The sequence below is a fragment of the Nicrophorus vespilloides genome, unplaced genomic scaffold (genome assembly GCF_001412225.1).
Source record: "Nicrophorus vespilloides isolate i.1.1-1 unplaced genomic scaffold, Nicve_v1.0, whole genome shotgun sequence".
NCBI classification, from domain to species: domain Eukaryota; kingdom Metazoa; phylum Arthropoda; class Insecta; order Coleoptera; family Silphidae; genus Nicrophorus; species Nicrophorus vespilloides.
Window position 1 is genome coordinate 18,787 of NW_017096500.1, and position 24,843 is coordinate 43,629.

General features: G+C 37.1%; 4 protein-coding genes across 5 annotated transcripts; 3 read left to right on the forward strand and 1 right to left on the reverse strand.

The window, feature by feature from the left end:
* Positions 1 to 1,451: 1,451 nt before the first annotated feature.
* On the reverse strand, positions 1,452 to 6,391 carry LOC108557197 (probable chitinase 2). Its single transcript, XM_017913636.1, has 7 exons — positions 6,284 to 6,391; positions 3,079 to 3,503; positions 2,845 to 3,009; positions 2,579 to 2,774; positions 2,210 to 2,516; positions 1,943 to 2,146; positions 1,452 to 1,880 (listed from the first exon to the last, which is right to left on the reverse strand). The coding sequence occupies exons 2-7, from the start codon at positions 3,152 to 3,154 to the stop codon at positions 1,452 to 1,454; spliced, it is 1,377 nt and encodes a 458-aa protein (XP_017769125.1). The 5' UTR covers positions 3,155 to 3,503; positions 6,284 to 6,391.
* On the forward strand, positions 4,184 to 6,275 carry LOC108557203 (protein tamozhennic). 2 transcript variants are annotated; one of them, XM_017913644.1, is made up of 5 exons: positions 4,184 to 4,318; positions 4,409 to 4,618; positions 4,683 to 4,882; positions 4,948 to 5,127; positions 5,184 to 6,275. In XM_017913644.1, the coding sequence occupies exons 2-5, from the start codon at positions 4,489 to 4,491 to the stop codon at positions 6,204 to 6,206; spliced, it is 1,533 nt and encodes a 510-aa protein (XP_017769133.1). In that variant the 5' UTR covers positions 4,184 to 4,318; positions 4,409 to 4,488; the 3' UTR covers positions 6,207 to 6,275. The 2 variants fall into 2 exon arrangements, with proteins under 2 accessions (XP_017769133.1, XP_017769132.1); XM_017913643.1 differs by lacking the exon at positions 4,184 to 4,318 and having other exon boundaries at positions 4,325 to 4,618.
* A 52-nt stretch (positions 6,392 to 6,443) lies between the features above and the next one.
* On the forward strand, positions 6,444 to 7,438 carry LOC108557205 (glutathione S-transferase 1-like). The gene is made up of 4 exons (XM_017913646.1): positions 6,444 to 6,671; positions 6,737 to 6,937; positions 7,001 to 7,168; positions 7,238 to 7,438. Exons 1-4 carry the CDS (start codon positions 6,531 to 6,533, stop codon positions 7,388 to 7,390), a joined length of 663 nt encoding a protein of 220 aa, XP_017769135.1. The 5' UTR covers positions 6,444 to 6,530; the 3' UTR covers positions 7,391 to 7,438.
* A 726-nt stretch (positions 7,439 to 8,164) lies between these two features.
* On the forward strand, positions 8,165 to 9,990 carry LOC108557204 (solute carrier family 35 member F5). The gene is made up of 6 exons (XM_017913645.1): positions 8,165 to 8,278; positions 8,336 to 8,473; positions 8,528 to 8,584; positions 8,648 to 8,917; positions 8,977 to 9,159; positions 9,211 to 9,990. Exons 1-6 carry the CDS (start codon positions 8,165 to 8,167, stop codon positions 9,838 to 9,840), a joined length of 1,392 nt encoding a protein of 463 aa, XP_017769134.1. The 3' UTR covers positions 9,841 to 9,990.
* Positions 9,991 to 24,843: the final 14,853 nt, after the last annotated feature.

A 24,843-nucleotide genomic window follows, 5' to 3' on the forward strand; every position in this document is an offset into this window, starting at 1 on the left:
TACATATATTGATTACATATGTATAAAATATGTATAGTGACAGGTTTTCAGGCAATCTGTAAACAATCACCATCATCAGACCTGTAAATCCGTCACTATAGCAACAAAACCAAAATGAAACAAAGAAAGGAAGGTATCCATGTATAAATAATAACAACAACAACAACAAAAGAAAAAAAGCAAAGCGTGTATTATTTTGTATGTATACATTATTTTTTAAGAAATGTTTTTTCATGAATGCGACAATACGATTTTCTTCTGTTTCGAGTTGTTGTTACGCGAGGCTTCAAAATTTAGTTTTTCGTTTTTCTTTTGTCTTCGAAATAATATTATTAATAATAATATTCGGAGGAGAACAACAAAAATAATGAACAAAAAAAAAGTTATGTTACACGAGAATTGTTACCAAAGTATGAAATAAATAAATAAATGATTAATGATAAAATATGATAAAATATAAGTGAATAACATAACTGAATATTTTTGTTAATATTTGGCTTGAAATAAAATAAAATTGATACAAAAAAAAATAATAATAATATAATATTAATGTTGCGTTGTTCTTTTCACCCCATTTCCAATCCTTTAATTGTTTATTTAATTATTGTTTTGTTCAGGAAATTACATGGAAACCTGAAAAGTTACCTGAAACGATGACGTTAGAAAGTAACGATGGCAACCAAGTGTACACGCTCCATTTTTATTTGGTAAGTATTGAAGAAGTTTAATATTGTACAGGAAGACAGAGATTCGCTGATGAGACTCTTGAATGATTTGGATGAGAAGAAAGAGATGGCTCTTCGATTGGCGTTGTACGTTCAAGTCAAACAGGATTTCGGGTCGATATTCGGGTTGCTGTTGTCAGGATCGTTTGCGTTTCTGGCTCCGCCCATGGGAAAGACGATTATGGATTGGAGGTGCTTGTGAATGTGGGCGGAGTTTGGAAGGACAGTCTGACGGAAATGAGCGGAGATCAACGATTGTTCTCTCGCAAACACTCAGAATATCAGTTTAGATTAGTTATTAATCACAACTACAACAATTTACTTAAGCCTATGTTTCAGTTCATTGTCGTCTCGTTGAAAGAGGAAATGTTCAATAATGCCAATGTACTCTTCAAGACTCGATTCATAGATGGTACTTCGAGCGTCATTGGAACTGTCAAGGCGAATTGAAATATTTGCAACTACAAAAAGTGCAAAGGTAGGTAGTTAGCATAGATAATTACAATCAATAGAAAACACGTAATCAGTATTACTAACAACGTTTTGAAAGTTTCTCAAAAACATAATGAATCAATTCAGAAAGTGTTTTCAAATTAATTTTGGGAAAGAAACTTGTGGATTGGAAGGATAATTAATTATGGTCGTTTTATAATATGACTGTTGTTGTTTTTCGATTAAATTATTATGTAACTAGAAATAGAATTAAAAAATATAAAAACTTGAAACTTAAAAATGAACGACCAGCGACAGAAGAAGCAGGCCTATTGCGGAGAAATCGCGCGTCAATGAGACGGCAGACGAAGTCTTCGTCTTTTTGTCCTCGTTCACTGGAATCTCGTTCTCCTTGTTCCTCTTGATCTCCTCGAGCGTCAGTTCGATGGCCCTGTTTATCGATCGCATCAGCGGGAAGTTCGTGTACCTGCTGGGATTCGTCTGCGGATCATCGGCGCAATCACCTTGGAAGTCGTCGGTGTCCATCGACCAGACCATCGCACCGGCCAGACCCTTCTCCATCGCCAACTTCACCTTCTCCCCAATTGATCTCTCATCGTCGTACGAGATGACGCGATCCTCGCTGACGGCGAACGGAGTACGCGTCTCCTCGTCCCAGTGCTTCTGGTAACCAGCAGAAGAGTTCTTCAGTACCAAGCAGATCTACGCAAAAGATAATGTAGTGTTATATGAACGGCAGACAGGCAGGAGAATGGATAATTCACCTCGTTGTAACCCATGAAACCGTTCTCTTTGGTGAACGGACCACGGAATCCGACCGTTTGCGCGGCTTCGCCCAATTTACGTGTGCGAGCGCCCATCACCGAATCCGGATCTGTCAGCAGGAACGTCCTACCATAGAGCGGAAGACCCACGACCAATTTGTTCGCCGGAGTTCCCAATTTCAACATGTAATCAATTGTGTATTCCTGTAATTCATTCGAGACAATTCAATTTATATATCTAGTTTTCATCCATTTCTATATACTTACGACGTTCAGGACGTCGGCGCTCTTCAGGGGCGCATTAGCTCCGGTCATCTTGTCCCAAGATCCGTGGTAATCGTAGCACATCATGTGCACGTAATCCAAGTAATAGGAGAGTCCGGCCACGTCGTAGGCGATGTCGATCGTATCTTTTCCAGCGCCGAAAGCCGCAGTCAGCAGCAGGTTGAACTTGTTGAAGGCCGCCCGCAGCTCCTTGACGAACAGCAGGAAATTCCTCTTGTCCATCTGGGGATTACCGCCGCGCTTCCCGGGGAACTCCCAATCCAGATCCAGACCATCGAACTTGTACTTTCTGCGCAAAGTAATTGGAAAGAAAGATGAAGAAATTTACAAAAAAAAATAATGAAGACTAACTGTAAAAAGTCGACGGCGTTCGCGATGAATCTGCCGCGTTTTCCTGGATCCGCAACCAGAGTCGAATAGTTCGCGGATCCTTCGTTCCATCCGCCGATGGCCAGAGTCACCTTCAGATGCGGATATCTGTCTTTGAGACCGACGAGACGGCTGTAACCGCCTTTACCGTAATCATCCTTCAAATCCTGCCAAGGATCTGCGAATTATAATAATGATGCGGTCACATTATTATTATTATGGTTTCGAAGGAAAAGAATGTTAATCACCTAAAGACCTAATGGCGTCGTGCGTAACGTTCAGACCAGCGAAAGAGTAGACCAAGTGCGTGCAGACGTTGGGGTCGATGTTCTCAATCGCGAACGATCCTCGGCCCGGCCTGTACACCGCCCATGTTCCCACATAACACACCACGACCTTTCCATGTACGGGACCTATCGTAACACATATTCATCATCATTACCGTCATCATCATCATCAACACAAAGAACCGTTTCACTCACCCGTAAAGTCTCCGGCTTCTGCAAACTGCCAGAGCACCAGGACTCCGGCGAAGAGTCTCAGCAGGAGGCCGCTCATCTTCGCGCTTCTTGCACACGCACACACAAACAGATTGAAAAATACCAGTTTAGGAGCGGAAATTTGGAACGTCGAACGTGGCTGTTGCTGCTGCTGCTTGCGGTCACTCTTTCGCACCTTTCTCTACCGACAACAGGTCAACAGCAAAGGTGGGGGACAACGCGGACCAAGGTGAAACGGTTGTCGCCGCCGCTTCTTTAACAACATACGTACAGACCTATTGGTGAAGGCCGTCTTTCACCTCTGCCCCACTACCACATCACATCCACCGCCACTCGTTCTTTTTGTTGTTATATGGTCATAGAAATGCTCTTTAATTCCGCATTACTCATTCATTTTCACCGGAAACCTACGATAACATAACATTAATTTCATTAAAATATTTGCATCCTCTTACATGCAATAAAATTCAAATTTCTTCCTGACAAGAATCAAAATCAATCGATTATAATATTAATAGGTCATTATATAGTCCTTAGTCATTCATTTTCAGCGGAAATCTAGAAACTCATGTAAAATTTTTCAAACGCTCCTCAAGACTTGCATTCTGGAATGCAACAAAATTGACATCCTACGATTCCTATTGATTACATTTCCAAAATACAACATTTAAAATAGAAATTATATCAAAGTTTGAAACATTTTACACAAATTCGTTTAAACTTGCGGTGATTAAAGTGATAATAGAACATTGAAACAACAGTATTTAAGTAGTCCGAAATGCACTATCTCTATTTATTGATGAAATTTGTTCCATTAATAATGATAAGAATATGAATAATATAAGTTTACAATTAGTCATCGAATTCAAAGTTTTTGCGTGCACATATTTGAAAAACATAGGTGAAGTTTGCCACGGAACGCGTAGAGGCCTAATGTATTATAAACTTTAAATTATCACATTCAGGTCCGAATTGGAACGCTCATTCAACTATAGTAAATGATGTATTAATGCCAGTTGGATTCGTTGCGGTGAGGCTTCATAATTAAATATCTTTTTAGCTAATTATTTATGTAACGGTGACTGTTGTATTAGGCAACAGTGGTCGGTTATTATAAGGAATCTGGTGTAATCATATCTGACAGTTGTTGTTGGCTGAAACTGGTTGAAAACGTTATAACAACAAATAGTTGTTGTTTTTCTTTGTGCAAGTTAATTTCCAGGTTCGTTGACATTGATGTTATTGTTGTTGTTGGCTGCTCGATTGATACAGTGCAGCAGGTGCACAGTTGAAAAATGAAATTTTGTTATAGCTATAAATAGCTTTGACCCCAAGAGGAATTAAGAGTAGCAGTAGCAGAAGTTCTAGGGAAACAGTGTGCTATGATAAATAATGGTAATGGACAAATATTACCAACAAAACCAACTGCACGAGCTGTGGGACAAGATGAGAGCACTGCACCTCAGCTACCTCCAATTGGATGAGTGCCAGCAGAAAGTCGACCAGAGGCACAAGCTTCAAGGTATTTACTCCATCGAGGATTCCATTAATATATAAATATAATGTAATTGATTTATCGTCTGTAGAATGCATCAACAAGTTCCTGTGCCAGGCGCCTCATAATCAGAAATTTTTTATGAAGGAGACGTCGGACGTGCTGCACAGGTCGGCGAGCAGCAAGAAGGATTTCAGCGGATATAAAGCGGCGCTCGGATTCAACGCGATCAGCATGTACGCTGCGAATTTGCTGTCTCAGCCGTGGAGGAGAGAATACAAGCAGATCAAAGTAACTGAATGCATCCGGATGTGTGTGTGTGTGTTTAACTGTGCAGTTATTACTATTTATTGCAGATGTATTCTGGTTATTACAAGCATCAAATTGAATCGAATCTGCTGGGTGCTGAAACGCTCTTTGAAGCGATGGGGTACAGGCAGAACGGGCAAGGGGTGCTTATTTTGGATGAGCCGATTTGCCCCGATCGGCTGTCGAACGTCTCGCAAGATACTTTGGTTGCCTACGTCGAGTGTCAGGTGCGTGCTTGATTTATTTTTTTGAAACAGAGGAAGTATCTTTTTGGTATTTGTAGATCTTGAACACGATTTGGGAGGAGGTTTGCGCCGTCTACAACGTCAAATGGTTGGACGTGCTGAAGTTCCGCGAAGAGTATCTGTGCAGTCCGAAGCAATCGGTGAACGCTCTAATTTACAACTACCATCAGAAGCAGTGGGCGGTCGAACCGTCGTCACCGCTCGAAGCTCCGCCCAAGTATTACTATCATAGGGCGGTGCCAGCACCGTCGTCTCCTCCACCACCCACCTACATCTACGCTGCCCCGCCTCCCGTCTGTTACGCCACCAATTACATGCCGCATCACTACCAAGCCAAGTACGCGCCGCCGCCCCCTGTGCAAATGGTTCAGCCGCAGTACGCCTATAACGGCGTGCCGACAGCGCAACTCATCGAGCTGGACGCATGCAATCAGCCTGTGAATCAGTACTACGATGTGCTCGAGAAGAGGATGAAAACTTTGCACGTTGCGGACGAGAGCAGGAAGACGACGCCGAACGACGACAAGAACTCCGACGTTAATTCGGAGGGTAACGAGAATTGGGATTACGTCTATCGCAATCTGGAGAGCAAAGGTTATTACAACGAGATGCTGCACTCGTCGCAGCCGCCCGTAGAGGACACGAAGAGCCGACGCTCGAGAAACAAGGAAACTTTGCACGCCACGTACAAGGAGAAAGAGAAGAAGCGCGAAAGCTATTACGATAACGTTGCCAGTCCGGAGGTGGCGACCAAGAAGAAGAGCAAGAGCAGCAAAACGACAACGAGTAACGGCAATTACAAGGAGGACACGGTGAAGCCGCAAAAAAAGACCTCTTCGTCGTCGACAACTGCGGGATGGCACTGCACGAGCTGCACCTTCCTGAACAAGAGCGAAGCGACAATTTGCGAGATGTGCAACAAGAGCAGGATGGCGCCCGAACTGGAGGAGATCGCAGTCGGCGGTTCAGAGTGCACGAACTGCACGTACGTGAACGCGAAGGACAAGAAGATTTGCGACGTCTGCGGTTGCAGTCTGGACAATTCACCCACGTACATTTGAACCAACCCATCCATCCATTCACTAATAATAATACATTTGTTAAAGAAAAAGAAAACGAGAAAAAAAAATTAACTTACCTTAACGAAGCTCTTCGTATTTCTTATCCAAAAAACCTACAGAAATGAACAGCATAATTTAATGATTTTAAACGAGTTTTTCGATTAGGTAATATACTTCTTCGGTTCACGGTCAACCGGTTCGTGCGGACATAACGTGCGCCACGTAGAGCAGGTTGCATATGTATTGCGTAATTTCACTGTAAACTCACTTGTTGCCAGATACCGCAGTAGAGTACAGGTGTTTCTGATTTCGATTGAAAAAAAAATGGGTATCACATTGTATCATTTTCCGCCGAGCGCTCCCTCCCGGTGCGCTCTGCTCGTCTGCAAGGCTCTCGGCTTGGACGTAGACGTGCAGATCGTGGACCTCTTCGCCAAGGAGCAACTTAAACCGGACTTCGTGCAGGTTTGAGGTTAATCACAAAAACTATTTCCCCCTATCATCTGTTTACGTTTCCATCGCACGCTTAGATCAACCCTCAGCATTGCGTGCCAACCCTAACCGATGGTGATTGCACGATCTGGGAGAGCCGAGCCATCGCTTCGTATCTGGTCAACGTTTACGGAAAGGACGATAGTCTCTATCCGAAAGACCCCAAGCAGAGAGCCATCGTCGATCAGCGTTTGCACTTCGATTGCGGCACTCTCTACCCTCGCATTCGAGCGATCTGCGTAAACATTACCATCTTAATTTCTTGAAATTTCTCACCTCGCTAACGTTTTATCTGCATACAGTTCCCAGTGTTGTTCTTGGGCGAAGTCGAGATTGACGAGGACAAGAAGGCGTCTCTGGAGGAAGCCATCGGATTCCTGGACATCTTCCTCGAGGGAAACAACTTTATGGCCGGCACCAATTTGACCATCGCCGATATTTCAATTGCAGCCTCACTGTCCAGCATCATCGTAATTTCATCTATCTATTCATAAAGAAAAGAACGGATTAATTGTCTATAATTGCAAACATTCTTTCAGGCTGTTGGTTGGGACATTTCCGCCTACTCTAACGTGGCTGCATGGTTCGCCAAGTGCTCTTTGGAAATCCCTGGATACGTGGAGGCCAATCAAACAGGCGCTGATCAATTTGGAAAGGCCGTCAAGAGCAAATTGGCTCCAGGACAAATTTAAAAATCTTCCATATTCTTTTTGTTACTTTTCAATAAAATTTCAATAGCATTTTGCATTTGCTACTATCATCCGAATAACACTGTTGGTTTGGTTGCATATATAGAAGTTTACGTTGAACTTATGGCAACAGGTCCAATTTTTCAAATGCTGCAAAGTTTTATTACAATGTAGAATGCAATGAAGGAAATGTGTTACAAGTTCATTAAAGCAATTGAATTCAAAGAATTCAGAAAATATTGATTATTAAAGCTGTGAATTAAGTCTAAATTATGGATTTTTAATCATTCATAATTGTTCGACCAATGAACGCAGCTCGCGCTTGACGTTCCGAAGAACTGAGTGGGAGTAAACGTCATCATCATCTGTCAAAACCGTGGCCGGACGACGTGCGCTCTGTGTGTATGGTGGGATGTTCGTTGTTTTGTTTATTTGTTAACGATTGAGAAAGAGAGAAAGAATTTAGGGAAAGGCATGAGGATTACCTTGGATTCGTACGGATGATTAGATCCTAATGAGAATTCTGTTATCGGTTTCTTCCTCCTCCACCTCCTCCTCCTCCTACTCCAACATCATAATCACCAACAACCCTCCCGTTTCGGCCGGCTGTGCAAACAAAACAAAAACAAAATCGTAATCAACAATCCAAAGCACACTCTGTCCCATACGTTCAGTTTAATTTACGCATTCCATTTGTTAGATTCAGCATTAGAATCATTCATAACAAAAAATAATGTTTATGTTGAGTGAAGAAAACTAAGGTTATCCGTGTGAAAGATGGATGGAGAGAGCATAGGCTCGAGCCTGACAAAGCCACAGAGGCTGGTGCTGGGGTGTTTTGTGTTGTTTTTAGTTGACGTGATATGGGTTTCATCATCAGAGCTCACAAAAGTTTGTATATTCAATACTTGCACACTTATCATCATCTGTACTAATGTTATTTTTCAGTACATCTATCACAATGAGCAGTTCGAGAAGCCGTTTTTCTGCACGTACGTTAAAACGTCCATGTTCACAATGTATCTACTCGGATTCTGCTTTTGGCCGCCGTGGAGGGATTACTGCAGCAAACCCAATAACTACATGGTAAACTATACAAACTATAATCATTCAAGTCTTGTTATTTTCGTGTTGTTTTAGTTCATTGACCCTGAGCAGGAGGATGAGAACTTCTACTCTGAAGCCAACACAAGTTTGGTAAAGTTATCCAAAGTTCTTCATGGATTTGTGGATTAATTAATTTTTTTTTTGTTGGATCAGAGCAATCCGGTTTACGTTCCGGTGAAGACGCCCGAACGCGAAACGGTGGATCTGTCGAGCGGCACGGAGAGCGACGACTCCTCGACCAGATCGGTACGATTCAACAAGTTGGCCGAGGTCCGACACATGTCCGAGCTGGAGGCGACGGAAGCGCTGCTGGCGAGGCTCTCGTATCAAGCGAGCGTTAGGGCTGGGGAGATGGCCAAAAGGGCCGCCACCAAATTGCCCGTCTTCAAGGTGGCCAAGGTGGCGTTGATCTTCTGTTTGCTGGTAACTATCATCGATCGTCGTAGCTACGAAAACAAAATCAAACTAACTTTTTCCTTCAGTGGTTCTTCGCCAACTACACGTTTCAGGTGGCTTTGGCGCAGACGGAAGCCGGAATGGTCACAGTCCTTTCCACGATGTCGAGCTTCTTCACGTTGGTTTTGGCCGCGCTCTTTCCTTCCAGCCAGATGGACAAGTTCACGCTTTCCAAACTGCTGGCCATCGTCTTCAGCATCGCCGGAGTGGTATGCAACTTCATCAACATTTTTCTCTTAATTACTTACATCAATTTGCAGATAATGGTGAGCCTCTCGGATATAGGCAAGGAATCCCACGTGCCGCTCGGCGTCGTCCTTTCACTGTTCAGCGCCTTCTTTTACGCGGCGTACATAGTTTTCCTGAAGCGTCACGTCGATCACGAAGACAAAATGGACATCCCACTGTTCTTCGGTTTCGTCGGCTTCTTCAACCTCGTCCTCCTCTGGCCTCTGTTCTTCTTCCTTCACATGCAGCAATGGGAGAAGTTCGAGTGGCCCAGCAAGCACCAGCTCCTCTTCCTGCTGCTGAACGGCCTCCTCGGCACCGTCATCTCCGAGGCGCTGTGGCTGTGGGGCTGCTTCCTCACCTCTTCGTTGCTGGCCACCGTCGCCATCAGTCTGACCATTCCGCTGACGATGCTCGTCGACGTCCTCCTCAAGAAGGTCACCTATCCGTGCATGTTCTACGCGGGCACCTTCCCCATGATCGTCGCGTTCGTCTCGGTGTGCGTGCTCTCGCACTACGAAACCTGGGACCCGGCGCTGGACGCCATCCGGTACGTCTACCACGCCTTCTGCCGGCGAAATCGTTTCCGCTTCCGGTTTCCCGAGATGCAATCGGAACAGACGGAAGCACTCATCGGCATCAACTGCGAGCACGAGGCCTGATCCCCCCCTGCAAATCAAACAAAATCAACATTTATTTTTTTCCAAAACCTACTCAATTCTTTCATTATTATGATTATAATTTTCCATGAGAATTCCGTGAAAGTGGAAACTGTGATTTCGATTCTTTCAGTTATTATTACTAAATAATATTGTGATTTTTATGATTATATATATATACATATACTATTATTACTTGTATAAGAGAAAAAAAGAGAAAAGATAATATTGTGGCCCACATGTTTAATATTTTAATCTATATACATACATTATATATATATACAGAAGAAGTTGATACTATAATCAGAAACTACATGTCTTTCCAATCCACAAAGTCGATGTTCAAAACGTTCCAAGTGTTCTTAAAGGTCTCTTCAAGAAAATATCTACAATTATTTTAATCTAGAGCAGACTGTGTGTGCGTGTATATTTAGGATTTAGTAGCGAAATAGATTGGTGAAAAGATTCTACAATTTCAATTTAAAACCCGTTCCATTAAAAAAAAACAATTAAAACCCTCATTTGAATCCGACAATCAAAACGTCACAAGACAAATTTGATGATAATTGAGTTGCCTATATAACAAATATTGTGATAATTAAGATCAAAGGGAATTTAATGATTATCGTAATTTGCTTCCAACAAGCAAAATATTTAAACAGCAATTTACGCCCGAAACGATAATCAAACTACAATTTCGCTTCGTCAGACAATGAAAACAACGCCGAATTCACCAAATATTGGTGTAAAGATAATTTAATGATTGCATAAGTAAATTTATACAATAAATACTTATGTTGTTTGTATATGGAAAAACGACTGATATTAAATTAAGGAGAATTTAATGAGCGTAAACAAAACTAAATCATTTGTTTTCGTACGCAATAAAATAATTGCGTTTTGCCGTTGCCAATGGAAACGGAAATTTTCATGTGTATCCGGAGGCGGCTGCGACTGGCAGCAGGTTTGAAGCGACACGGCCGTCGGCGCACTCTATGCAATTATTCGACGGTAATGTGTTTTTAATATATTTTGCGAAGTCGCAGATGTTGGTGGCGGCGGCAGCGACCACCCCCGGCGGTGGTGGGCGGATGGCGGCGGCACAGCGGGTTCGAAGCAGCCGCCACCGCCGAACGTGCACAAAAACCGCCGCCTAGATTGAAAGAGACAGCAAAAAACAAAAAGCAACAAACATTGTATAAAACAAAACATATCGTAACATCGACAGCTTGATTCATATCGCGCCTAGTGTGCACGCAGCTTTTTTTTTTCTAAGGGCGCCGTTTTTTGAATGAACAAATTTAACGAGAATTTAGTGAGAGTCTAGGTATACAGTCGTTTGTATGCAAATACGCGCACCTCGTTTAGATTCAAAATGAACCCAAAGATTCTTCGTTTCATTTTATTTTTCCATTATGTATGTTATTTTAATCAAGATCGAATTTTCTCTTTTTCGTTTATGTATTTTATGTATGAAATATATGAAAAAGGAAGGGAGCGAAAAGCATGGAAGCGTTTAAAGGTGGATGAGAAGGGGGCGAAGTCCATTAAAGTTTCATCGGTTCAAGTGTTATCGTATTTATACATCGGAGGCGGCGGTGGCGACGATAAAGGGCGACTGGAACACGACTGAGAGATAGAAACGAATTACGTGATACTTGTCAAGTGGAAACTACGCAACCATGATCAAAACATGATTATAAACAAAAGAACAATACTTGCCAAGTAAAAAGTACTTTATACTATTGTTTATAAAATAAAAACAGTCATACTTGTCAAGTGGAAACTACGCAACTATAATCAAATCATGATTATATAAAAAAAGAGAAATACTTGTCAAGTAAAATGTACTTTATACTATTGTTTATAAAATACTTGTCAAGTGGAAACTACGCAACTATGATCAAATCATGATTATAAAGAAAAGAGCAATACTTGCCAAGTAAAAAGTATTTTATACTATTGTTTATAAAAAACAGTCATACTTGTCAAGTGGAAACTACGCAACTATGATCAAATCATGATTATATAAAAAAAGAGCAATACTTGCCAAGTAAAAAGTACTTTATACTATTGTTTATAAAAAAAAACAGTCATAGTTGTCAAGTGGAAACTACGCAACTATGATCAAATCATGATTATATAAAAAAAAGAGCAATATTTGCCAAGTAAAAAGTACTTTATACTATTGTTCATAAAATAAAAAACAGTCATACTTGTCAAGTGGAAACTACGCAACTATGATCAAATCATGATTATATAAAAAAAGAGCAATATTTGCCAAGTAAAAAGTACGTTATACTATTGTTCATAAAATAAAAAACAGTCATACTTGTCAAGTGGAAACTACGCAACTATGATCAAATAATAATTATATAAAAAAAGAGCAATATTTGCCAAGTAAAAAGTACTTTATACTATTGTTTATAAAAATAAACAAAGCTTTACTTGGTTTTCAATTAATTTTAGTTTTGATGAAAGTCTGGGATGTAGGAAGCAGAAGTGTAGTAAGTAAGTTCTAATAATAAAGTGTACGTAATGAAATGAGAAAATAAGCAAAAATAAAAACGTGAGTTTGGATTTTCAATTTGCGGAGAGAAAACGGGTGGATGGCGGCCCCCCGCTTTTTTTCCCCACCGTCGGTGGCTGGTGGCGGCGAACAAACGAAGCCCGGGCGGCTCCCCTGAAGTTGTTGAAGTTGTCAGCGGCAGGAGAGCGCTTTGTGAGGGCGCCCACCGCTCTTTGAGACATCTAGCGGCTGTCAGCAGCAAAGCGCGGCTGCAATTTGTTTTCCAATATGGCGACCGACGCTACCGCCGCCACCGCCTCCTACGCTTCCACCGACGCTACCGTCGCCTTCAAACGCAGCAGCACGGCCGCCCCCGCTTCACCTCTACCCAAACACTCCTTGTATCCCTTAAAAGGGATCACTCACACGCGTACTCGACAGATGTTAGGAAAACGAAAAAAAAAACAAGATTAAGAAAGGAAAAACAACAACAACAAAGTAGAAGTAGAAAGAAGAAGTGTAAAGAAAAGTATAATTCTAAATAGTCACACATTCAAAAATGAAATTTTGGAAAAATTAACACTCGAATAAAACTAAAAATGAAGTTATAATAGTATTAACACATTTGAGATGAAGATTGCGTTGGGATGTGAGATTTTCGTAAAAGTTTTGCTGGAGATGACGGAATAATGGAGTCTAGACTAATTCAATTTTGGCGCTTTTGTTAAATGTATGTGTGTGTGTATAGGTTTTGGGTTTGACGTGTTCGAGGTGACGGCGGAGGCGACGGTGGCGTGAAGAGGTGATTTTTCACCTGTCACCGCCAGAAGGACCGGAGCACCTCTCGAACGCGTCCTCGAAGGTCCGGCCCGTAGGCCTCGAGGCCCTTCCGAAAAACTCACTTTCATATACACACACACACACACATACAAGTATATCGACGTGGAAAAACCCGCACGCAAAAAAAATTAAAAGTACCCTCATCATTTCGAATCCAAATCTAATATCCTGATTACCGCCTCCAACATTTATCGTTTTGTTTCTACCTCCAGGAAAAACGAAATAAAAATGACACATGTCAAACAAACCATTGACGTTTGACATGTGTCAAATTTGTTTACCCATTCATGAAGAAATTAACAAAATAACACGATTTCAATATTGCCAAATGTCAAAAAAAAAAGTTATTAACAAAAGAACAATAATAACAAATTGTGAATGCGCCGGGTAAATCTTATTTTAACTATAGGAGAAAAAGATGTTGTGTTTTACATAATAATGTAGAATGGTTAATTTTATTTGTAAGTAAAATATTTATACTGTCCATTTAGTTGGGGGATCAATGTAGTACGTATTAGGTATTCATTAACAGTACTTTCGCGTTTCCGATACTAGGGCTCTCCCTCATCGTGAGAACGATATTCTCTCTTGGCCAATTTCCAGATTCGCGTGTGTGCAAAATTTATATTCAATTCAAATTTAATACGAAATCGATAAGTTCGGACTAAGTGGACTAAATTGCACGGAAAGGATTTTTTTCATTTCAAATTGGAAAGAAATCATCAAAAATTGACAGTAATGACGTTTATAATGTCAGCTTGTCAAAGTTAAATTTTACTCTTTCTGTCATTAGTAGTAATAAATGAAGTTTATAATACGATTTTTTTTTCTTGCTTTTGTGCGAATAAAACCAATAGAGTTCATCAATTTTCTCGGCGATCTCAAGAAAAAAAATGTCATCATTATTGACAGTGACGTTTATAGTGTCAATTTCGTCGGTTGTTGCGTGCGGGTTTTTTTCTTTTGTTTTGATCCGCGTTCGTAGATGCGCAGGCGCGCGCTCGTCTGTTTGGTTTGGTGAGGCGTCCCGATGCCGCCGTCGTCATCGTTTCCGCACTGTGTCAAAGGCGCCGCGACGTTGATCGCACGTGCGAGCAGAGACGCGTCCCGACGCTCACCGGAAGAGCATCCGCCGCGTGTTTTCTTCCCTCCACAGAGAGTGAAAAAAAAAACAACGAGAATACAGATAGTTGCCAGAACGAGAGTGTTGCAAACATTCAAAATATATTTGTTGTTGTTCGAAGAATTAGAAGAAATGATGTAACGTGGTGTAAAATAGTAATAGCAAATCAGATGGACGAAGTGCAGACAATAATAACATGTGCCACGATTGTTGTACGTTGATGGGTCGAAGACGAAACTGAATTTTGCACTGGAGAATTCTATTTCCGGCCGGAAGTTAACAGCAAACATTGCACGAATGAAAAGGGTAATTATTTTTTTAAATATACATACAAAAAAAAAATACAAATATTGATCATATAGATTGACTTAGAAACAAAAATCACATTGGGAAAATTTTCAAATTCAATTAAGTGTACTTTTTTTTTTTTTAGCAAGAGCTACAGGTTACACATTGCGTAACAGCTTCACACTTATTAAAAAACAAAAAACGAAATACTCAAAACTTTGTATAAAATAACAAATTTTCGTTTGAAAATAATAATAATTTCATATTGATTATCAATTCTTTTTTGTCTCTAAATTATTTTTATGATATCTCAATGATGTATTTGTTTCTTAGTATTTGTCTTTTCGTAAATAGTATTCTATTATTTGTTGACACCTGTTAAAATTAAAGGTTATAAAAATTGGACATTTATGTGATTTTTTTTTGACACATGTCAAATTAAAAATTGTCCATTTATTTGACGTTCATCGAAACCGTTATTTGTTGACATCTGTCAAATGTGTACATGTACATTTCTTTATCGTTTCTGCGGTTTCTTTCGGTTTTGTTATTGTTGGAAGTCGTTTGTAATTAAACCATTGCGTTTGGGCATCGGTAATCTGTGTGAGCGATGTTCAAAGGTTCAAAGGTTTTCAGGTATATCTATAGATGTATAGCGAGTGTGTGAGTGAGAGTGTGTGTGTAGGGAATGGATGGATGTAGACAGCGAGAAGGGGGATGGTGGGTGCAGGGGGGCGGCGGCAGAAACACCTGGCAAAATTACATCCACCTGCGCGCACTCACCCACACACGTCCACCTAATCCCCTACGGTTGTTCTCCCCCTTCCTTCCTTCCTTCCTTCCACAGCCGCCTCTTACAAACCATCCACCTCCGCCGCCCGCAGCGCGCGTATCGGATTACGGTCAACAAACGATCGTCAATTTTTCTGAAAAAAAAAAAAAACGAACAAGGAACAGAAGAAGAAAGAAAGAAACAGAAGAAAAAAAAACAAAAGAACACGATAAAGATAATTGACGATCGGGCGTGGGAAAACGCGCGGATGATAAAAACAGACGAATGAATGAGTAATGGGTGACGTACGTTTGCGGAGAGGGTTGGAAAGTGGAGGCGGCGGCGGCGTCATAATGGCACACGTAAAGTGATTTGAAAGTTTCACATGATTGCCTAATTATAGTTTTAGTCGGGGGCATTTTCCCCCCTCATCATCAATAAATTATGCAATCACTCTTTCAACGTTCAACATCACGTGAAGATATTCGAAACATCGAAACATGCAGATCGTGAACCGTGTTTACTTTCGCTTCCCTTCGAAATTTCACCGAAAAGGACGGACCACCTGAAAAAACAAGGGCGCCCTTGGCTGAAACAACAACTCTCCCCTCTCTCTCACTCTCTCGCGATTATAAAACAACATCGAAGCGCACCCCCCACACATAATTATCACAAAACGTAACAATCGCACGTGCCTTGACATAAATTTCGATTTTCCTACGCACTAGGGATTTTCGAATAAATTCGTAATAATTATTCAACAACCGAGTTTTTCATAAAATATAAAAATTGAAAACGTAAACGAAATTAGTAAACTTTAATAAAATAGTAAACACACTAATTATTAAGTACTTAATAATAATTAGATAATTTCGAAAACTTCATGAAATGTAAAAATTGAAAACGTAAACGAAATTAGTAAAATTAAATAAAATAGTAAACACACTAATTATTAAGTACTTAATAATAATTAGATAATTGCGAAAACTTGTTTTGATTGGCTATGTCTGTGTCATAACGACGAATCACAGGCTACTATGAAAGTTTAAACAATTCTTATTGGACCACGAAAAGAAAGAAATATAATAAGATAAGAAAGTAATAGAAATTTGGATGATTTCAATAGGAAAACGTTTTTGCGTGTCGATGATAAAAATCAGCAGTTGCAGCTGCAAATCACATCGCTAAATGCTAAACGGGGGATCGGTTATCCCCGTCTCTTTTCGTTCTTAACAATTCTATTGGTTCTAATGATCAGATAGACCCTGCCTGCACAAACTATTGGTGGTTTATCATTAAAAAAAATTTGTTTTATCCAAATCTAAACCAATAATTAATAAGTACTTAATAATAATTAGATAATTTCGAAAAATTGTCTTGATTGGCTATGTCTGTGTCATAACGACGAATCACAGGTTGCTATGAAAGTTTAAACAATTCTTATTGGGCTAAGAAAAGAAAGAAATATAATAAGATAAGAAAGTAATAGAAATTTTGGTCGATTTCTATAGGAAAACGTTTTTGCGTGTCGATGATAAAAAAATCAGCAGTTGCAGCTGCAAATCACCTCGCTAAATGCTGAACGAGGGATCGGTTATCCCCGTCTCTTTTCGTTCTTAACAATTCTATTGGTTCTAATGATCAGATAGGCTCTGCCTGCATAAACTATTGGTGGCGCTCATCACTAAATATTTTTTGTTTCATCCAAATCTAAACCAATCCAAAATGGGCACGCAATTCCTCTTTCAAACTTATCTAAAATTTGTCGAATCCAATTAGTTATGATAAATGCATTACTTGCCAAGTATAATTTACGTGTAGCGATCATACCTACGATAGAGGACGGTAAATACAGAAGCAGAAACTAATTCATATTATAAAATGGAAAATCTAAACATTACTTGAATGAACTAAGGAAAAAGCTAAAAAGTTTGAAAATTATTATTATATAAAATAGTAAATCGAAACTGTCTACTTTTTGCTTTGTTACTGTCGTGTTCCAGGGATGATTTTCTGGACACTGTGGGATATCTTCGTATGTTGTCTGTTGTGGAGCCTTAGGTTTGGTAAATAATGAATTGAACGACTTTTACTTTCGGTTTATTATTAAAATATTCTTCAAAGTGTTTGCTTTATTGTGGTTCTTCACCCAGTAGTTGATTCTTTAGCGTTCTTCCTAAGACTAATTACAAATCCTTACTCTACGTATAAAGTTAACTAAGCAAGGGGTGTGAGTTTGAGGAGTAAGCACAATTTTTATAAGACTGCTCCTATACGAATTTTGCCAATTCTGCATCTGATTGAAAATATGAGCGATGTTCTTTCAGTAGCTGGTCTCCATGAAGGCTACCTTTATGCTGATGTATATATTTATTATGGCGACTAAGAGACACTATAGTAACAATAATAATTGTAATAATAACGGTTGGACACAACAATATAATACACTGTGGTCAATTGCATATTGAAATGGTCCATAATTATTATGAATCTTTTATATGTTCATGATAATTAATTAAAAAAAACATGTGTTGTTGGATTTTTTTGAAGATATAGAAAGTATGAAAATTGTGTCATAATTTTCATCTAAGAACTGGGTGCCGCAATTATTCAGCGCAGAATAACTACCTTTGCTCTAGTATTGTGCTTCATAATTGAATTATTTGAACGACAAAATCAATATCAAAAGGGAGAAGATCGAACAAAAAATGGAACATAGCAAAAGTCGACTATGCTAAAACTGCATTACTATATAAAAGAACTTTATATTTTTATCAAAAAAAATTGGAATAAAATAAATTTTCATCAACTCATAAAAATCTGAAATTGTATTGTATTGCGTATGTATCAAACCTTGTAATAGTCTAGTATTATGCTTCATAATTGCATTATTTGAACGACAAAATCAATATCAAAAGGAAGAAGTTCGAACAAAAAATTGGAACATCGACTATGCAAAAACTGCATTAGTATAGGGTTTCCCAAAATTAACGAAATATTTGAATTTACTGTCATTTGTGCAGAAAAGTATTGGCAACCCCAAAAAATAAACAATTTGGTAGCTGAGAAGTTAAAGTTAGTAAAAATGGCACTGTTTGGTGCGGATTTTGGGCTGGAGGTATCATTGGACCATACTTTTTTGAAAATGAGGCTGGCCAAGCAGTGACTGTTACTGGTGCTCGATATCACGAAATGATAACACACTTGTTTCTGCCCCAGTTGGATGATATTGATATAGAAGACATGTTTCAACTAGATGGTGCCACATGCCATACAGCCCGTGAAACAATTCAATTAATGCATGAGACATTTTCTAGTCGAGTACTTTTTCGTTTCGGTGATCAGAATTGTCCCCCTAGATCTTGTAATTTAACATCATAAGATTTCTTTTTATGGGGTTATTTGAAGTCAAAGGTCTATGTCAACAAGCCCACAACCACCCGTGCATTACAGGAGGAAATTAAACGCTGCATCAACGATATTTAGCCACATTTATTCCAAATGGTCATGGAAATTTTCGATAAAAGAGTGCGTATGTGCCAGCAAAGCTGTGGAGACCATTTACCCGACGTGTTATTCCATAAATAAACCTAACCTATGTATTGTATGATTCAATAAAAATATCACAACTTGAAGACTAAAAACTGTGTCTATTTAATTCAAATCTATCGTTAATTTTGGGGCACCCTTTATATAAAAAAACTTAAAAAATATTTTTTTTATTTAAAAAATATCATTAAAATCAATTTCCACCAACTAATAAAAATTTGAAAGTGAACATTTTTCTAATAAATATGTATTGATTTAAATTTGTATCGATCTTGATTAATTTTATCACAACGGTTAAACCGAAATAGATTGTAAATTAATTAAATATTTGTAATTTATTATTTTTAATAAACAAGTCATCGATTCTGACTAAAATAAATGCAAGGCTCATTGTTTATAATAATTGTTTGATTTTGCTATAAGGAACTATATACAATATACACTAAAAGTCTTTATCATAAATGCAGATCGAAATTACGGTGAACAATTAGAAATTTAAATGAATGTAAATATAGTGAGCGGTCTTTGTACTGAAATTATTGATGTAGCCTTGACTATAAATACTATTGAGGCTATTACAAAACAATTAATAATTAGGGTGGAAAGTCCTTGGTCATAATTGTAGTCATAATTGTAGTCAGTTTAAAGATAAAAAAATAATAATCGTATTACACAGGACGATACATTCATGATCAACAGCCCTTAATTATTTTGTATTTTATACTCATTATATAAATATTTTTGTATGTTTAACTGTTTAGATTTTTTAATAAAATGTTTGCGAAATAATACATCCATTTAATTTTTAATAAATATAATACACTTTTTATTTAAATAAGGCAAAACATATTTTTTTTTATAATTAAAATAATTTTTTATTGATTATTTATGAATTAATCCCATAACAAACATATGTAATTAAATTTCGATTAAATGAAACTATTTTATACAGGATACATATTTATTATTTCCAGTTTATTGGAAAGGTCAACTTAGGTAACGTGTTTTCCTGCACATTGCAAGAAGTAATAAACATTACGAAATTACCATACGTATACCAATATTCTTTACGTTATATCAGCATTATCATAATATTGACTTTTACTGTTTTCATTATCCACATATTTAAATAAGAGCTGAATCCCACGCAAATCTAAATAACAAAAACATTACAAATATATATACTAATAAATTATATAGACGTTCATTATATACATGGAATAGTTACAGGTTCTATTTTTAATGGAAAAATATGTCCCTTATCCCTTATATAAGATTTTATTTGTTTTCTAACTATAAAAAAAAATTATTATATAAAAAATATACTTTTATAACACGGTATCACTCTTAGACTATTCATTAATAAGTGTCCAATAAACTTGCAATCCGTAGTTATTAATAGTTATAATTATCATTATATTATCTTATTATTGTTTTATTTTTGATTTTAGTTAGTGCAATAAGTACTATTATTATTGCATAATTAATTACGTAACGTCTTTCAACAGATTATGTTTGTTAACTAATCACCAAATGTATATTTAAACATACATCTTCTATTGAAAATGATACGAGTTTTTGTAATTGAAATAAATATACACGTTTCTCTTTTTTGAGATTACTTCAATATTTAATTTAACAATAAATTATTTATGATTCTGATCGCAACGAGACGGACTAAAATTCATAAAATGTTTGAGATGTGCTATATTTCGTACATATAACTTGTAGTAAAGTAATTTTCGTAAAACTAGTAACATAAACTTTGGAAACCACTAAATTTCGACATTCATACATTACCTTAGGTTAAATTTGCTTCCAACGTTATTCAATTTTAAATAATAAATATGTCTATTTTAAAATTGCAACTTGTAAAAATTAAACTATTCATTGAACACTTCCTAGTTTGTTTTAATAAAAGTATATAGACTTTATATTTCCTGTATTATGTTTGGGACTATATTAGGAATTTGTAACATGTTAATTAATTAAAGTGGCTATTGTTGTGCATAGTAATTTGGATAATTGCAGCAGCATTGAAAGCGGACAAGAAAATAATTATAAAAAATGTGAAGATAAACACGCAGTTTGAGCGATGAATCAATAATACTAATTAAGCAATAGTTAACACCTAGGAGCACCTGAATAGCGCGCGTGCCGGGACGCATAGATTAACTAAATTGTGTATCAGCTAATAAATTAACCCACGGCCAAATGGATAGTGAGACTAGTCAGGATATGTATGTAGATCAGTCCTAATTCGAGCAACCGGAATCGGTGACACGCATTACCAATTCTCCTCCGCGTCGTATATAAATGCTATTATACCGAGCATATTATATCGTCTGATTGATTCGGCCCATCCTCAAAGTGTTGTACCAATTAATTCCCCATCAAGTATTCCATATGAAATTAGGGACAATATCAAAGGACGGATTTCCAACTAATCAATTCGGCTAAATTCAATTTCGCGCGACTTTGCATATTACATTATGTAATATTGGCCATTTCGTTTACACAGAGCGACGGCTTTGAAAAGGACCAGGAACTGGCGTCGACCAATATCAATTATTATTACGTTTCTGGTATGCCGACACGAAATGTATACATTTGTTTAGAAAATCCGATTGTTCCTCCCACGACGAAGGAGACGACAAGTCGGGTTCATTATATGCCACGGCCTCTCATGCATCCATTATTAATACACGGGATCAGCGACAGCTAATGCCGTTTTACGTAATCGCGCGTTTCGCAAACGCTCATTTTGCGATCGTTTTTGCCATTGATTCCCATTCCGCAATCGTTTCCTAATTTCATACCTAATACCTTATCCACGCGGATTTCTTCTGCGACGTTGCGAAAGTACAAACCTAATTACGTATTCGAAAACTACAAGACAAATGATCAAAAAAATAAATAAAAAATAAACATGGATGGAGAAACGCGTTACATTTTAAAATGCGATTAGTTTCGCTCCAAATTAGGTTCAATTATTATCTCCTTTTAGTTGGAGAATGGATTGTTCGCTCGTAAAAATATATAATGGTTACTTAAAATCAATGTCTGGAATGTAATTATTGCAGCTATCTTAATTAAGTATTTGAAACATTAATTTTATGTAAATTTAATTGCCGTCTTCGAATAATTCCTTGTTTGATCAATAAAGTTTATGCTATCTTATAATTTAAATCTAAAATTTAATTAAATTTATAATCATTTCGTTAGTCTTTTAACTATGCAATCTAATTAGATACCAATATTGAAAAACTTTGAATCCATATTCTTTTTTTCTATCATAATATCATTATTAAAATTATGTGCAATTTATTTTATGCGGTAATGTTCTTTACATTTTTTATTAATGAATAATATAATTAGTAGCAGTAAGTATATCTATATTAGTTATCTTCAATCAACTTATGAAAATTTCATTCATACATTATTATTTTGTTATGACTAATAAACATTGTTTAATAATGAATAAACTGCAGATTTCAAATGTAATATCATTTGTATAATAAACAAAATGATTCAAAACAATAATTGAAGGTAAAAGTAACTCGTATACATTTTCATTTTAATTAACATCAGACTTGAGTCTTTCTACTAAGACCTTTCATTCAATAAGCCTTAGGCGATTAAACGCCGTTCCATGTATTTTACACTAAAAACATTGTAAATCCTAAAATCAGAATCAAACTACTTTCAAGTGAACTGCAAGTGAAAGTATCTGGTTTGGTTGTTACCTCTATATTTTTATAAATTCTGTAAACTTATTTACTCTATCTCCGGAATAAAACTGAAAGAAAACCCGACCGGTAGTTGATTCGAGCACGATATCGGATTTATAATAAAGGATCGTATGTATCTGTAACGAATCGAATGCAATCTTCAGTCGCTATGAGGAGGTTATGAATTGCATCATTGATCCACGAAATTAAACTGAGTATCGAGCTTGCAAAAAATAAAACACAGGAAAGAGGATAATTGGGTTTTGTATACACATATATAGAATGTAATACAAGGAGACATTTGCTTCTTGTTAAAAATTCGTGTTGAATTTCAACCCTTCAGTGGGTGCGAAATGGATAGAGAGAGGTTGTGTGGTGGTGGTGTCACTGGGGGGAGGGAGGCTGAGGTCGAGCGTTTGGAGAGGCTGCATCATATCGTCGTCGGCGCCGGCACCCCATTCAGTCGGGGTGCTGAAATTTGGTCCCAATGAAAACACGACACGACAAGCGCACACATTTAGCACTTCCGGTTTGACCGCAACCCCCCATATAAGTACCCCCGGTGCCGCATTAACCTTTTCACAGACGCACATTCATTGCTGATTAAATCCTTCCAAACCTCATTTACTTATAACATGTATTACAAGCGTTCTTTTTAACATGAATTTCTAATTCAAACATATTATTCTATGTAAAAATATTATTGCATTGTAATGAGAATTTCACTATGATTCTAATTTAATATTTTATTATTATACAATACATTGATAGGTTATAGAAACAACTTTAAAATTACGCTAGAAACATATAAAATTTGATATAGATTGAAATTGTATATACAATTGTTTTAAAATTTGTGACTAATAGAACTTCTGAGTGGGTCGCATCTGTTTAATACTATTTATATCATTTATAAGCCTATAATATTACTAACTAATTGGTTTTTAACTAACGATAGAAAATACCTCGCTTAACGAGTTTAATACGTTCCAAAATTTCCGGATTTTTACTCGTGTAGTGAAATACGTTTTCCCATATAAAATAATGTAAATTACGATAATGCGTTCCATGCCGGAAAAAGAAAGTATAACTTGGTTTCAATCACTTTTTTTCATATATATGGTTCTGTTTATTCGGAGACATGCAAGTGTTATAAAATTTTGCAAAAAAAAAAACACAAATAACATGTCTGAACTTAAGTTTGGAAATTTTATGATCACAAACAACACTAAGATGCAACTATAATGACTACTAACACCAGGAACTGTTTTCCAATTCACACACGGTGAAGTGAGATTATATTGTTTATATTACTTGTATTTATTTGGGGACTTGGTGAAAGTCTCTTTATACTTTTAATATTTGTTTATTTACAAAAAAGCGTATATAGTGTGTTTATATATTATAATAATGGTTGGACACAATACATTTGTGTTTTGCATTAACAGCAAACACAAATTATAATTGCAAATTATAGTCCGCTATAAACAAAGACACCAAGGAAAATCGAAGATGTATACATACACATAATAACGATGTAGAAGGCGCGCAATCCGGGACATCCCTTATCATAGTCACTCGTTATGCGAAACGTTACTCGTTAAGCGAGTCATTTTTCTTACAATTAATTTTGCTCGTTAAGCGAAATGCTCGTTATGCGAGGTGATCGTTAAGCGAGGTTCCACTGTAAATAATTTTATAATTAAAAAATGCTGATATGAATGTTTAAACATAAATAGCATTTAATACCTTAATATAGAACCACATTCATTTCTCTCATATTTAGAGATATTAGTTGTTATTATTACATAATTTGATAATATTAATTAAATTAGCTATTAAGTAGGAATTCTGTCTTACTGAAATGTATTTTATAATAAAAAATGTGAAAAATACATAAGCTTAAAATATATATAAACATTTAAAAAATAGATAGATCATAATATAGGTTTATGTTATTCCATTATAGAAAGGAGTTTGCTATCTAATTATATTGGTAATTGCTTCAATTGAAGATTCAAGAAATAATTAGTTTTATAATTAATAAACACTCTTTAACAAATTGTAATGGAAACTGCAAATACTGAAGAATTTTATGGTCAATAAACAGTTAAGAGTAAAACTCTTAATAAATGAGAATATCATAAAATATAGAATGAGCAAATGGCTTGCAACATTTTTTTCATTATACATC

What these genes read in the sequence shown, in the direction of transcription:
- LOC108557197 (XM_017913636.1), bottom strand. Translation starts at nt 3,154, where the DNA reads ATGAGCGGCCTCCTGCTGAGACTCTTCGCCGGAGTCCTGGTGCTCTGG. An exon ending in AGAAGCCGGAGACTTTACGG is followed by an intron (nt 3,010 to 3,078) that starts GTGAGTGAAACG and finishes GTGTTACGATAG; the next exon opens with GTCCCGTACATGGAAAGGTC. An exon ending in CGACGCCATTAGGTCTTTAG is followed by an intron (nt 2,775 to 2,844) that starts GTGATTAACATT and finishes TATAATTCGCAG; the next exon opens with ATCCTTGGCAGGATTTGAAG.
- LOC108557205 (XM_017913646.1), top strand. Translation starts at nt 6,531, where the DNA reads ATGGGTATCACATTGTATCATTTTCCGCCGAGCGCTCCCTCCCGGTGC. An exon ending in TTAAACCGGACTTCGTGCAG is followed by an intron (nt 6,672 to 6,736) that starts GTTTGAGGTTAA and finishes TCGCACGCTTAG; the next exon opens with ATCAACCCTCAGCATTGCGT. An exon ending in CTCGCATTCGAGCGATCTGC is followed by an intron (nt 6,938 to 7,000) that starts GTAAACATTACC and finishes ATCTGCATACAG; the next exon opens with TTCCCAGTGTTGTTCTTGGG.
- LOC108557204 (XM_017913645.1), top strand. Translation starts at nt 8,165, where the DNA reads ATGGATGGAGAGAGCATAGGCTCGAGCCTGACAAAGCCACAGAGGCTG. An exon ending in CATCATCAGAGCTCACAAAA is followed by an intron (nt 8,279 to 8,335) that starts GTTTGTATATTC and finishes GTTATTTTTCAG; the next exon opens with TACATCTATCACAATGAGCA. An exon ending in CGTTGATCTTCTGTTTGCTG is followed by an intron (nt 8,918 to 8,976) that starts GTAACTATCATC and finishes TTTTTCCTTCAG; the next exon opens with TGGTTCTTCGCCAACTACAC.
- LOC108557203 (XM_017913644.1), top strand. Translation starts at nt 4,489, where the DNA reads ATGGTAATGGACAAATATTACCAACAAAACCAACTGCACGAGCTGTGG. An exon ending in CCAGAGGCACAAGCTTCAAG is followed by an intron (nt 4,619 to 4,682) that starts GTATTTACTCCA and finishes TATCGTCTGTAG; the next exon opens with AATGCATCAACAAGTTCCTG. An exon ending in TTGCCTACGTCGAGTGTCAG is followed by an intron (nt 5,128 to 5,183) that starts GTGCGTGCTTGA and finishes TGGTATTTGTAG; the next exon opens with ATCTTGAACACGATTTGGGA.